The sequence below is a fragment of the Cervus canadensis genome, chromosome 16 (assembly GCF_019320065.1).
Source record: "Cervus canadensis isolate Bull #8, Minnesota chromosome 16, ASM1932006v1, whole genome shotgun sequence".
Lineage (NCBI taxonomy): Eukaryota > Metazoa > Chordata > Mammalia > Artiodactyla > Cervidae > Cervus > Cervus canadensis.
In genome coordinates, this window is record NC_057401.1 from 17,154,306 (window position 1) to 17,168,768 (window position 14,463).

General features: G+C 46.0%; 2 protein-coding genes across 3 annotated transcripts in view; one reads left to right on the plus strand and one right to left on the minus strand.

Annotated features, from left to right (window-relative positions):
* ZSWIM6 (zinc finger SWIM-type containing 6) overlaps positions 1-11,306 on the minus strand; it is a 211,228-nt gene extending 199,922 nt beyond the window's left edge. Inside the window, exon 1 of the mRNA XM_043488889.1 lies at positions 10,619-11,306. Coding sequence (XP_043344824.1) covers positions 10,619-11,282 — 664 coding nt within the window. The 5' untranslated portion in view covers positions 11,283-11,306. The remainder of the gene's footprint in view (positions 1-10,618) is intronic.
* A 180-nt stretch (positions 11,307-11,486) lies between these two features.
* On the plus strand, positions 11,487-13,382 carry LOC122454413 (translation initiation factor IF-2-like). Of its 2 annotated transcripts, XM_043488892.1 has the most exons (3): positions 11,595-11,785; positions 12,095-12,419; positions 12,946-13,382. In XM_043488892.1, exons 1-3 carry the CDS (start codon positions 11,779-11,781, stop codon positions 13,154-13,156), a joined length of 543 nt encoding a protein of 180 aa, XP_043344827.1. In that variant the 5' UTR covers positions 11,595-11,778; the 3' UTR covers positions 13,157-13,382. The 2 variants fall into 2 exon arrangements, with proteins under 2 accessions (XP_043344826.1, XP_043344827.1); XM_043488891.1 differs by having other exon boundaries at positions 11,487-11,735; positions 12,095-13,082.
* The last annotated feature ends 1,081 nt before the right edge of the window (positions 13,383-14,463 follow it).

Genomic DNA, 14,463 nt, shown 5'->3' on the forward strand with positions numbered 1-14,463 from the left:
TTGGTATGTCCCACACCTTTGGATTTCTTGTCTTTTTCCCTACCACACTCTCCTATTCCTCTTTCCCCGGCTCCATTTCCCATGCCCAACAAAGGAAGAGAAAGAGGACAGGCAACAGAGAAGGAGGAAAATGAAGAAAGAAACTGGAACTCTGAGGCAGGCTGGTGCAGAGGTTCCCCCATCTCCTACCCGCAAGTCTCACCTCATCATCACAAAGCAGCCACTGGTCATTTGAGTCCTCAGCTTTTTACCATGGTCTAGAGAAAAGATAAGACAAAAACTACAGAGGTGATAAGTATGGGAAAGAAGGAAGAAAGAATTAGAATAGGATATCTACAGTTCAAAATCCTAAATGCTAAAGGAAGCTTGAAGAATGCTTTAAAAAAAAAAACAAAATCCAGGACTTCTCTTGAAGTCTGGTGGTTGGGACTCAGCAACTTCACTGCTGAGGGCCTGGGTTCAATCTCGCTGGATGGTCCAAAATATAAAAAATTTAAATTAAAAAATAAGATCCTAAAGAAATAAGGTAAACTTATTTTAAAAAAAGTCCTCTCTCACATACATCTGATTACAAACTTATGATATTTGCATTTTAGGTATTTATTTTATTCAGAAAAACCATGACCATCTTCTTCATAGAAATAAGTTAATAAAAAGCTGTAGCAGGAACAAAGGCTCAACATAGCCAGTCTACAGCATTGCCTTCAACTTCTGCTAGCCTTTACCAAACAATCAACAGTGACACCAGAAGTTCCAGGCTTTGCCCTTTACACTGATATAATAAAATACCTATACTTCATTTATAAAAATGCTGATCACAGTCAGCAAATATTTAACAGCTATAAGGTGGCATATATAGCATTCTAAATTGTATTAATCTAATTCAGTTCAGTTCAGTCACGTCCGACTCTTTGAGAGTGTCCGACCCCATGAACCACAGCACACCAGGCCTCCCTGTCCATCACCAACTCCTGGAGTCTACCAAAACCCATGCCCATCGAGTCGGTGATGCCATCCAGCCATCTCATCCTCTGTCGTCCCCTTCTCCTCCTGCCCCCAATCCCTCCCAGCATCAGGGTCTTTTCCAATGAGTCAACTCTTCACATGAGGTGGCCAAAGTATTGGAGCTTCAGCTTTAACATCAGTCCTTCCAATGAACACCCAAGACTGATCTCCTTTAGGATGGACTGGTTGGATCTCCTTGCAGTCCAAGGGACTCTCAAGAGTTCAAGAGTCTTCTCCAACACCACATCACCAAAATCATCAATTCTTCGGCCCTCAGCTTTCTTCTCCTACCAACTCTCACATCCATACATGACTACTGGAAAAACCATAGCCTTGACTAGATGGACCCTTGTTGGCAAAATAACATCTCTGCTTTTAAATATGCTATCCAAGTTGGTCATAACTTTCCTTCCAAGGAGTAAGCGTCTTTTAACTTCATGGCTGCAATCACCATCTGCAGTGATTTTGGAGCCCAAAAAAATAGTCAGCCACTGTTTCCCCATCTATTTCCCATGAAGTGATGGGATCAGATGCCATGATCTTAGTTTTCTGAATGCTTAAAAGCCAACTTTTTCACTCTCCTCCTTTACTTTCATCAAGAGGCTTTTTAGTTCCTCTTCACTTTCTGCCATAAGGGTAGTGTCGTCTGCGTATCTGAGGTTATTGATATTTCTCCCGGCAATCTTGATTCCAGCTTGTGCTTCTTCCAGCCCAGCGTTTCTCATGATGTACTCTGCATATAAGTTAAATAATCAGAGTGACAATATACAGCCTTGACGTACTCCTTTTCCTATTTGGAACAAATCTGTTGTTCCACATCCAGTTCTAACTGTTGCTTCCTGACCTGCATACAGGTTTCTCAAGAGACAGGTCAGATGGTCTGGTATTCCCATCTAAGAGAACTTAAATCTTGTTTCTGTAGACTCATTCAACGTACTATCTTCTTATGCACAGTTTCTGTGTAATAGCTTCTAACATTAGAGATCTGACATCAATTAACAACGAAAAATGCTTTAAGTAAACAGACAGACTGTTAAATATGGTAGGACCAGGTAGTGAGTAACTTGAATTTTAAGGACATTAATTCACTAAATGAGCTTCCAATTTATCTGACCAGCTTTTTCAGTTAGTAAGAGTTTAAATGTACTGACAGGTTATCCTGCATCCTTCCAATTAACATCCTTTCAATTACCTGTCTCCTTCAAAGAAAATTAAATCATTTTATTAGCACAAGAAATAGTATAATTTTTAATCATAACATTCAAAAAGTTATAAAAGATACATATATATGTGGCATGTATATTGCAATTAGATCTAACATGCAAGACATTCCTTTTTCAAAAGTTAGAGAAGTGTCTAATGAATGACAGTCAAAACCACCCAACACAACCATCTTCCAAAGCTGAAATTAATTCACAAAAGGCCTTTTTAAAATGTAGTTTTTCAAATCTTAAAATCACATTTTAAAAATACATGTTAAAAATCATAGCTCTGATCACAATTTAAAATTCTGGCTGCTGTGAAAAATCACTCTAGAAAGTAGCAAGAGACTATTATAAACATAAAGATGAACTTTCTAGAATAGTTAATGATGACGCATCATGAGTAATATTACTCAGAGGGTAAGAGTACCAGCCAGAGAGGCTGTGTCTGGCTCCATAATTTACCAGCCTATGTGACCTTGGACAAAAGTCACTTGCACTTTTTTTCCTATGCATCAGTTTTCTCATCTGTAAAATTAGAATAATAAAAGTACCTAACTCCACAGTGCTATTAAGAAATATAATGTACTTGGAGCAGTAACTGGCACATGGTTAAGTGTGCTGAAAGTGACTGCTATTATTATTGTTACTATTAGTAAATGTTACAGGAGTATTAAGAGGCTCAACAAAAACTATGTGCAGTTAAATAACGAAAAGCCCCAAATCACACAAGGTCTTTAAAAGAGATGTTAATCAAGTTCTGAGGCCACATCAATTATGTGAAAGAAGCGCATCTAGGAGTTATGTACACAGTACTATTTACTGATGATGAGGGCGGGGTACCACTGACAGAGACACTGAAAAATGCACAAAAACAGGCCAAAAACAAACACTAAGTCTGTGTTTTCATAAACATACTAAATTCAGAACAAACAAATTTCCTACAAGGTACTGACTTCTATTGTTCTATGTATTTTCAACTTCCAGTAAGTTCTGTATTACAAGGAGGTATGCATACAATGATGTAGATTCACACCAACTGTAATATAGTTTCATACAGTCAGCAATCATAATAACCAACTTCTCCTGAACTTTAATCTCATCATAGAACATCTCTACAATGTCCAAATGTCTACAAATGTTTACACTAGCATGCACTAAACATGCTAGAATCACTGCTTAACTGAAGTCATTAGAATCTGTTCTGAAACTAAAATGCTATCTAGAAAAAAAATACTTTCATAACACTAGATGAAATGTTAACCAAATAACCTCTCTAACATCAAAATCAATTTATATTCAAGATATGCTTGTCCTGATTTTGGAGATTTTCTGAAATTTACCAAACGTTCCCAGCAAATTAAGAGGCAGTCTGTAAGTAGAAAAACAGAGATTCCACATTTAACTTTGCAATTTACTATACCTATCAGGACAAATTACTCAACGTGTCTGTGCCGTGGTTTTCTCATCAGCAAAATGGGAGAGGCTGGAACTGATCTTTACAAATCTCCAGAGCTCTACAGGTATATAATAACTACCACACAACAGTTTGGTATAAAGACAGCATCTCACCTGTTCGTATATTTAAGAAGAAACAGAAGGACGCACCTGCACACAGGGGTCACTGAACTATGCTTGGGGTAACGGTACTCAAATGACACCTACTTTCACTTGTCTTTTCCCTCACTTGGGAACATCACATTAGCTATAAACACATAAATGTATTTATTTATTGCAGAGAGTCAGGTATGACTTAGCAACTGAACAATAACAAAATAAATACTTGTAATATACGCTGACAGAAAACTAGTTATCACTTAAGAATTCTGTTAGCATATCCTTAGCAACAGAGTTCACTTACTATCAGCTGGAAGTCAACATTTAAGTTCAAAATGAAAAGCAGATTTTGCACTGCATCCTCTCCAAAGCTTGTTTTGGCCACCTTTTCTAGATCAAAAAAATTAAGGAAGCATCTTATTTTTAAAGAACTGAAAACCATGTACAAAGCATTTTCTCAGCAGAACACCCGGCATTGAAAGCAGAAAGTGGAAAGATACTCGGATCTTTTCAAACAAATCTAACTAATACACTTTATTTTTGAGACACTGGCTAGGATTGAGAAACAAAAGTCTCTTCTCATGGGACAAAACTATGTAACATATTTCTCCAAATTATCATTCAATACTGATTTCTCAGCAGGAGATGAGCCTTTCCACTCATTTGAAGGAAGAAATGGCTCATGTTTTCTAGTTTACAGTAATGTTCAAATATTTACATATATCAAAAAATTAATAAACCAAGAAAATTAAATTAGGTTTTTGTTGGGAAAAAGCACCATTCTTCAAACTATGTGATAGTAATTTGAAAGGTAATTAAAAACGGTTTTATGGGCTCTATGTAATTTACTACCATTTAAAAAATAGTCTCCTATAATCTGCTTTGTTCATAGATGTTTATACTTACCTATAATCTGACCTCTTTTGTAGGATATTTGCTCTCTTAAATATAACAGCTGAAGGTCAACAGCAGATCAAGTTTAATGATTGCCCCTATAAAAATTTCTAACACGAGTTTGTTTTATCATACACATAGGTAAGTTTCTTAAAATAAAGATACCAAATTCACTTTCCATCACCGAAGAAAACTGATTTTCTAACACAAAAATATAAAGCACATCAGCTTTTGGAATTAGTACAGACCCATTTGAATAATTTTTAAAAGGAACAACTTTCTTTTAAAAAACTATCAGTCATTCCCTCACTGCCATCCTGTTCACTAAAGATATTACTAGTTGAAATCATGCATTCTTAAGTAAACTCTTAATATGATTTTGAGTAGAGAAGACATGCTAGCTTGTTATTTTTCCAGATGAAATATTTCAAGTTTGAATTGATAGTTATTGACTACCCCTCTGAAAAGAAAAGAAGCCAAGATAAAGGATAAACGGATAAACATCTTAACAATTGGCCAGGACATACTTAAAGACAATACTGACTTAGACTGCTCAATTAATGTCAATAATTGTTCTATTAAAGGAGGTGTTCCAAAAAATCCTGATGTTTTTAAAAGGAAAGGTATCCAAGTTTCGCATCTTAAGAAAGGATGAAATTCAATGCACGGTTGAAATAAAATAAGAGAGATGGTCTTTTCCTCAATTCCAGGGTGTACTCAGAATGGGGAGGGGGGAGATGGCAAGAAATTAAAGACTGCAGCAGGAGTAAAAGTATTTACTTAATTCAAACCTGCAGTTCCCACCTTCCAGTACTGTTGAAATCTTTTGGCTAGGAAAAGTACTCTGTCTACCAAATGAACACTTCAAATTTCTTCACTGGACCAGTACTAACCATCAGAGAACTAAGTATCACAAAAATTCAAAGCTTTTGTCACTTAAAATTGAAAACTGAAACTCCCTCAGACCAATGCTGAGTCCATGAGATGCTCAAATACTTTCGAAAACTCAATTACAAGCAAACGAAACAACTCAGAGAGGAAGACAATAAGGAAAAAACACATATATGCACTAGTTTCAAATTTTCTTCTTTTGTGTAATTTTTCATTAACCAGAAGACTTAACAAGTATAGGCTCTGATTCAAATTTGTTCTGTATCATTAAACTTGGAAATACATTCAATAAGCTGTATCATCATCAATAAACAAAACACCTAACTCTGAAAGTGCATTCAGAATCGCACCTTTATACAATAATCTCTGGTCTGTAAAAGAAAATCAAAATACTCAAAGGCCAACTAATTAGCCTCAACTAAGTTAGCTGATTAAAATTTTAACCACCCTAAATCTAGTATCTAATACTTATCCCCTTTTACTGCCTTGCTACTCCCTAAATCATGAAATTTAAATAAATCTGAAAAGACCATGAGAATGCTTACCAGTGTTAACGTAACTTTTCTCCCAAAAGTAACCAGCAAAAAAAAAAAAACAAAAAAAAAACTTCCTTTTAAAACTCAGCTCCTTCCTTCTACAAAAGACTAGTTCCTAGTTTTGTTTAGACATTCCTTGCTTTTAAATAATTGTTCAGTCACAAATAAGGAAACGGTGTTTCAAGACAAAAAAAAAGAAAACTAAGTGTACACCACGTCTTCAGAAAGGAGACACACACACACACATACTCCAAAACAAAAAATATGCATTCATTAAAAAACACAAGGATAATTTTTCTAAGATTTATTACAAAAATATATGCATCTAATTTTAAGAAAAATCCAACCATAAGTTAATACAATGAAAAGTAAAATTCTCCCCAAAACCGTGCCCATTCATCTGCCCTTCTCCAAAGATAATCACTATTCAATGGTTGCTTGGGTAGGCTTTCCAGACATCTTTATAACACCAATATGCAAGTCTGTCTTTGTTTTCAACAGAAACTGCAGTGTACTACATAAACAGTTGATTTGTTTTCAAATGAAACATGTTGGTCACTCCTACTTGTCAGTATATAAAAATTTACTTTGTTTTTTGGTGGTTGCATAGTATTCCACTGAGTACTTCTTAACCAGTTCCCCTCTGATAGAAATTTAGACTGAGTCCAGCTTTTCAGTTGCAAACCGTACTGCAATGAGCATCACCCACCGTACTGAACATCTCTGCACACTGATATCAATACATCTATAAAATAAATTCCTAGAAATGACACAGAAAGACCGAGTGCAGCATCAGGGGAGGCAGCATCCCATTCTCCCACCTCCTCAAGCAATTCTGGGTAATATCTACCCGTGAGTCAGTGTGGCAGATGAAAACAGCTTTCCATTTTTGTCTCTTGTATTTAAGATGAATATATTTATTAATAATTTGCATTTCTTTGTGAAATGTCTATTTTTCCTACCAAGTTCTTCATCTTTTTCCCCAAATTTCAGGAATTATCTGCCAGCCTTTGGTCAAAGATGCTGCAAACAACTACACCAGTTAGTTGCCTAACTTGGTCCATCATGTTTTCAGTCCTACAGAAACTTCGAGATTTTTTTTAAATCAAGTAACTTGTGTCTGTCTTTTCCTTTACAATTCAAGTTTCAGGCCCCATTAGGAACACTCTTTTCCAGGATTCCCTTGTAGCTCAGTAGGTAAAGAATCTGCCTGCAGTGCAGGAGACCTGGGTTTGATCCCTGGGTTAGGAAGATCCCCTGGAGAAGCAAATGGCAATCCACTCCAGTATCCTTGCCTGGAAAATCATGGCAGACAAGCCTGGTAGACTGCAGTCCGTGGGGTCAGAAAGAGTCGGGCATGACTGACACTTACTTACTTTTCAGGCAAAAATTTTTGTGGAAAATTCGTATGTGACTTCTAAACCATTACTCAAATACTGTCAATTATATTTACATTCAAGCACCTTCAGCATTAGCTCCCTTCCAATATATCATTAGTTAACAATAATAAGCTAACAATGCTTTCTCTAAAACTTCCCTTAATCAACTGATGAACAGCTCTGCACCAATTAAATACTGCTTACAACTACTACTCAAATATTTAATTTTTTTCCTTTAAACTTCTTCTTAAAATCTAGGGGTTGAAAAATAACCAAGAAGTATGTTTAAATACTGGGAAGTCCCAATTCTCTGCCCCTCAATCCTTAAGTAATCTTCAACATTGTAAGTGCAAAATAAAGTCCAGCAACTAGACTGTCTGTATTGTAGCTGTAATTTAGTCATCTCTACAAAAGTCAATGAATACTTCCTGTACAAACAAACTTGTAATTCTGCAATACCAGAAAACTGCTTATGATGCTATCAACACATATTCTGTTCTTTTCCATTTCAGGTTATGAAGGGGAAAAGACTTCTACCTCAAATCACAAAATTATAAAATAAGCTTCATGTTAGTTCCAATTCAAACCACCACTTAGAGCTGAATTAGATGGTTAATCTAGCCACTCTCTCTGTTCTTCATCAAGGGGAAAAAAAAAAATCCTGGTCATAAGTTTTCTATCTCACAGTGCCAGCTGCCAGGCATTTAACAGCCTTCCATCTCTACACCGACTGGCACAACAAGTAATACAACTTGGAAGTTAAGGAAATTGGCAGAACACGGAGGGGAAAAAAGAATTTTTTCCACCATTTGTACAGCACTTGTTTAGCACGTATGTAAGTGTTTCCAAAGGGGTGGTCAACTCTTCAAGCTATATGAGAAGCATCATCCTACTTCACATCAACCACTGCCAACTCCATTCAGTGGCCTCCTTCCCCTCTGGGGACTATTCAGAAAGTTACTATTTTCTTTTACAACTCACCCAGGCCTCTTCACCAATGAAAGCAGGCAAGGCCCACGCTGTGTGTCTGTCTCCTAGAGAAGATTGCATCTTTTATTTATCGTCCCTTGGCTTTATTTTCACAGTGAATTCCTGGCTTAAATGCAATCAGCCAAGAAACCCTCCCTATGTGCTCTCCTGTCATTCCTCATTGCTTGCAAGCAGAGTCAAGCACAGAAGGGGGAAAAAAAAACTCAGCATTGCCAGCCAAGCCATAAAAACTCACAAACTAGTTTGTTATACTGAGATACCATGGATGTGCTTCAATCCATTTCAACCAGGCAGGAAACAAGGGGAGGAGGGGTATAACTTGAAAGAATGTTAATTAGATTTTTTTTTTTTAAAGGCTAGATGGATAGCCTCAGAAGTTAAACCCCCCTCCAGACATAAGGAAAGGGTGTCTAACCTAGAAAAGGCAACACTGGGGGCGACCTTTAGAAATAAATGACCATGCAAAAAATCACGTTCACAGATTGCATTAGAATTCAAATTAACCAGACAGGATTAAAACAAATCTTAATTCTCTCTTGGGGCCCCACCCAGACCCCTACCCGACTCCCAAAGAGAAGGATAAAAGGAACTGACTACGGAAAGACAAGATTAAATTAAAAATCAGAGACAGTGATGCTGCCAAATCTCTCCCCATTCATTAGGAACTGCGTTCACCACGACAATTTAAACAGACAGCACTATAAAAGGGGGGTAGAAAAATACGCCGTTTTGCAATCAGGAGAAAAATACGAGGAAAGGGGAGTTTCACTACAGCATTGTTCTTTTCCGTCTTGCTCAAACATCCCCAGCGCTACAGCTGGAAAAAAAATATCTGACCAGAAAGACACACTGGAGGGTGGGGGGAGCGGGGAGCACCGAGAAAGCTTTTAAAACTCGGTATTTGAGAAAACTCTCATGGTCTGTCAGAGAAAGAAGGGCTGTGCAGCTTTAAGTCCTTCTCTCGCCTTTGTCAATATCTTCTACTTTACAAGCCCTGAAAAGAAATAAAGAGACTCTTTTGTTTGGTTTCCCCTTTTCGGAGGGTGACAGAAAACTGAAAGGGGCACAAATAAGCCTGAAAACGAGAACAAAGTGCGGGGTCGTGCCCGACTGCCAGGCGGTCCGCGCCGGGAGGGACGCGGGCGCTGACGCGAAGCCCCTCCGCCTCGCGCTCCGGCCGCCGCCGGCCGCGAGCGCCCAGCCTGTCGCAGCTCCCCGCGGCTCGCACGGAGCAAGACCCCCGGCCCCCTCCCCGGTGCAAACCGAACTCCGCCGGCAGGAGCTCCGGCTACGGCGCGGTCCCCCGGTAAGGGGAAGAGCCAGCTGCCACGGGCCCGGCTCGCACCCTTTGACTCGGCGGGCGTCCTCGGGAGGAGAGATCCCTCAGGAAAGGGGTCCAGCCTGACGCCCGCGCACCCCGAGACGGAGAGGCGCGGAGGGAAGGGCATTTAAATCCCGGGGCGGCCGGCGGAGCTCGCCCGGACCAGCCCAGACGCCGCAGCGACTCCCCCGCCCCCCGGAACGCCGCGGCCGCCAGCCCGTCGAAGCCCTGAGAGGAGCGGCCGCCGAGTGGCATTAAAATGTATTTCCCTCCCCTCAAATGGAGAGGGCGGGGAAGGTGGGTGCAGAGGAGAAAGACCGGCGAGTGACAGACAAGGGGAGAGATGAGGCAGAGCGCAGAGCGCGGCCCGGCCGCCGGCTCGGCCCCGGCCGGCATTGTCTGTGCGGCCCGCGCCCCCTCCCCCGCCCCGCACGGCCCCACCACAGACACCCTCCGCCCGAGCCCGGCCGGCCGCCCGCGCCTTTGTCCACATTCACCCCTCAAAACGGGTCAGCAGCTCTCCAGGACGCGCTCCCAGGGAGAAGGGCGGGGAACGGAGCGGGCCGGGGACACCCGACACCCACCCGGCGGACCCCGCGGAGGGGCGCGTCCTGCTGATTCATTTCCCACTCGCGCTGGCCCGTCCGGGGAGACAGGGGGCGGGGAGGGGCGGAGAGGAAATGGGCGCTTCGTTCAGAAGGACTGTCCCGGCCAGTGAGGGCATCGGGCGGGGTGCGGGCGCGCGCTGCGCTGAGGGGCTGCCCAGAGGGGAGGGGGCGGACGCCCCCCCCCCCGAGGGACTGACGGACGGACAGACGACCCCGCGACTGCCCCGTGACTCACCGACTTGCAGGACGTTGTCGACGCAGCCGCTCTCCAGCAGCGCGATGCCCCGGCGGAAGGGCAGCCGTGTCTCGTCGCCGCCGTCCGCCGGCCCGGCGGCCCCCACCGACGGGGCCCCGGCCCCGGCGGCGGCGGCAGCGGCGGCGGCGGCAGCGGCGGCGGCGGCCGAGGTGGCGGCCGGCGAGGACGAGGAGCCGCCGCCGCCCGCGCCGCCCGCGCCGCCGCCCGCGCCGCCGGGGCCGCCGCTGTCGTCGCCGGGGCCGCCCGCGGCGCCGCCGCCGGTGTTGAAGGACGAGTACATGCAGATCTCCCGCTCGCTGCGGGGGAAGGACCAGTAGACGATGCGGCGCTGCACCGGCTCCGGGATGCGCTCGAAGCGCTCCTCCACGCGCTGGAACGGCCACTTCTCAGCCACCTTGCGCGCCGCGATGTCCAGCAGCGACTCAGGGCTCTGGGTCTTGCCCGGCGGCAGCAGCCCCAGCGCTGCGCCGCCTCCGCACGCCGCTGCCGCCGCGCCGCCCGCCCGCGGGCCCGGCCGACAGGCAGAGCTGTAACCGCCACCCGCTCCTCCGCCGCCGCTGCTGGCCCCGCCGCCGCCGCCGCCGCCGCCCGGCCGGCAGCAGAGCCGTTTCGCGGGAGGAGGCTGCTGTCCGCGCTCCGCCATGACCGCGCCGCTTCTAACCCGACAGCGGAAGTGCCGGGACCCTATAAACGGCACAAGGAAGCGCGACACGCACACGCCGCCGCGACGCCACGCTGCCATCTAGGGCCCGCCGCTCCTTGTACGGGCACAAGAGGTGGGGCCTTCGCCGTGACGTCGCGGCCGAGGCGGGGCACCGATAGGGGGACCTAGGGCCAAGGGCGGGGCCTATGCAAATCACTGGGCTGAAACATAAATAGAGCACTCGGCGGACACGGGGGTAGCGGGGGTGGTGGGGTTGGGTGCCCGCTGGGTTGTGAGAATGTCAGGCTGCTGTGACGCGGGGGGCGGGGCTCAGGCGGGGTTCCCGGGGGAGGGGGCGGGCCGCCCGGCGTGGCCTAGGGTGCAAGGGTCTCTGCGCCCCCTGCCTGCTCAACTTCCACCTCCAATTCCCTGCCTCCCTTTGATGTCCCGCAAGTGAGGACGCGCCTCGTGGGTCTCTGCGGGGAGGGAAGAGTAGATGGGAGGTGAGCAGGGGAGAGGGGTCCGGGTAAGTGGGGGGCGGGACCCTGAGTCGAGGCCCCACCCCCACCCCCGCCAGAGCCGGCCCGCCGGGGGAAAAGCCTCTGGGCGGAGGAGGCGCTTTCAAAACAAAGAAATGCGGCGTGGAACCCGGGGGACTGGGGTGGTGAGGAAGGCGGAGGAGGTGCGGCGGAGGCCGCCTGCTTCCCCTCCAGTCAGCCCAGAGGAACTCCCCCCACCCCAGCCCGGGCTGCGGCTCCGGAGAAGAGGGAGGAGGCTGCGGTAGTCGGCTGTTTTCCATTTCACTTTTGCAGACCAAGGCGGAGAAGAGCACCAGCTCCGCTGCTCCTCTTGTCTGCAGCGCGCTCAACCCCGAGCGAGTCTCAGCTTCCGCTCAGTCTCGGCTTCCAAGCTTGCCAAAGTGTCCGAAAACGCGCAGAGCGCTCGGAACCTGTCCCGCAGCTGTGCGACGCGCGTCTGGAGCTGGCCGCAGCTGCCCCGCCCTCACGCGCCTTCAGCCCCGCGGGCGGGGATGCCGGCTCCGCGGCCGCTCTACCGGGACCCTGCTCCAGGCCCGGGCGTGCTCCGGTTCGAGGTGGAAGGCACACCCGGGGTAGTGGATTTAGCAAACACACCTTTGTGAGTACACACGACACGGGCGCGCGCGCACACACCCTACAGGCGCGCGCGCACAGTCCAGCCGGCTGCAGACGGCGCGCCCCGGCCGTTCGGCGGCGGATTGTGGCTGCGAGCGCACTCGGTGCGCCTTTGGGTCCACGGCCAGCCTCGGCCCCAGGCTGCGGGGAGCCCTGGCGCTCGGGACGCACGCCGGGCTCTCTGCCGCCCTGGCGGCGCCCGAATGCCCCATCCTCCCGGGACAAGGCTGCGTGGGGGCGGGCGGGAGGAGAGCGCAGCTTGATGGGGCCGGGGCGCCGGTGAAGGCAAAGAAGCGAGTCCCCTGTGAACCAGGAACGCTGCAGACATTGTTCTTCGTACTCTCCGGGGCTCGGTCGAATGTGGGTCCAAAACACAGCCTTAATTATCACGTTAGAGACATCCCTACTCTTTGCCTTGGCTAATGTTTTTCCTGTAAACCATGCCACTGATACTGTCGCTATTTTAGAAGATAAACCGTATCTCCTTTGACACGTTCGCATCTTTTAAGGTTATTGGCTGATACCACATGCCTGCCTTGTTGCCTGAATTTAAAGAGAGAAGAGCGCTCCCGAGTTTTCAAGAAAATCGCCCACTCAGGGCCGAGGCCCCGGAAACCTCGAGCTCCAGGTCTTGGCTCTTCCCCTCTTCGGGCCTCACCAAGCCCCAGGCTGCAGGTCCCTAAGGGACCGGATGCTGGCCGACTTTCCGCAGCTGCCTAACTTGTAAGGAAAATTTTGGTGACAGTATGTTTTTGTATATCCATCTGGTATTTTTCTGGGCACCTCCTCAATGCTTAGGAAAAGGCCTGGGTAGAAAACTGGAAGACTATCTTACGGGCAAAAGGGAGGCGGGAAGGTTTTTCCTTCAGTTTTTTTTTATTTCTAAATTTCTTTTAAAAAATTAAAAATTTAATTAAAAGTATATATATATGATAGAAAAAACTAAGTCGAAAGTAAAATGTGGTTTCCATTCTGTCTTCAAACACAGCCATGATAGAACTTAGGTTTATGTAATATTGTGTCGATTACTAAGGATTTTCATACACATACACACAGAATCTTGGAACTGCAAAGTGAAAGATGACAAATCTCATATCCCCAGACAGGGTAAGTGACTCATTCAAGCACCTACCAGGTGTTGGTGGAAGAAATTAATTCATACTGAGTGAGAAAGTGGATTCCTTTGGAAGTGCCTAACGTTTAGAGATCTTGATTTTGTTTTGAACCAAGGAGACTGGATTTACGGCATTGTCCTACATGAGAGGAATTTCATTTAACTGTTCAAAAGTGAGTCCAGAGCCACCAGCTCAGCTTTCCCCCCTTTGTAGTCTCTTAACTGAGACCAGCTCTCCCGCTCTGTCCTCCTTCCTCTGGTTCCCTGAGACTCTCCTGATCTTACAATGTCTCCAACTTGTCTTTCTCTGCCTTGTTTTGGGGTTTCTCTTCCTCCAAACTTTAATGTGCACCCTGCCCTACAGCCTAGGAGGGTCCTCTTCTTTATTTTTAGTGGCCCACACTTTGGAGAGCTTCCACCGTTTGCAGCTCCCAGCATGGTCTCTGCTTCAGCTCACTTCTTGCTGGTGGTCAGCTCCCTTTTCCATTGCCACCTCAAACCCAAAGTTCCACATTTCCCTGGAAACCAGGCTCTCTTCCCCTAGACTGTTATTATAGTTGCCACCTGTTCATAGGCCACCAAGATTTTTTCCTCTTTGCCTGCAACTCTCATATAGGTTTACTTGCTGAGTTCTCTCTCCTGGCCCCTCTTGCTTAGTCACTTATTCCTCCTCTTCACACAGCCTCCTCACTGGTGTGTCTGTATAACCTTTCCTCATGCAAATCCTCCTCCACCCAGCTGTTATGCTTCCTAAAGTATAATTCTGATGGTATCACCCTCCTGCTCAAGTCCCTTTAAATGACTCCCTGCCACGTAGGGAAAGTCCAAATTCAGGTCTGATCTTGACCAAACCCAACTTTCCAGCCTCATCTTTTGCTAAAATCTAACAGACCTTCCAGGTCCCAGACAGGAA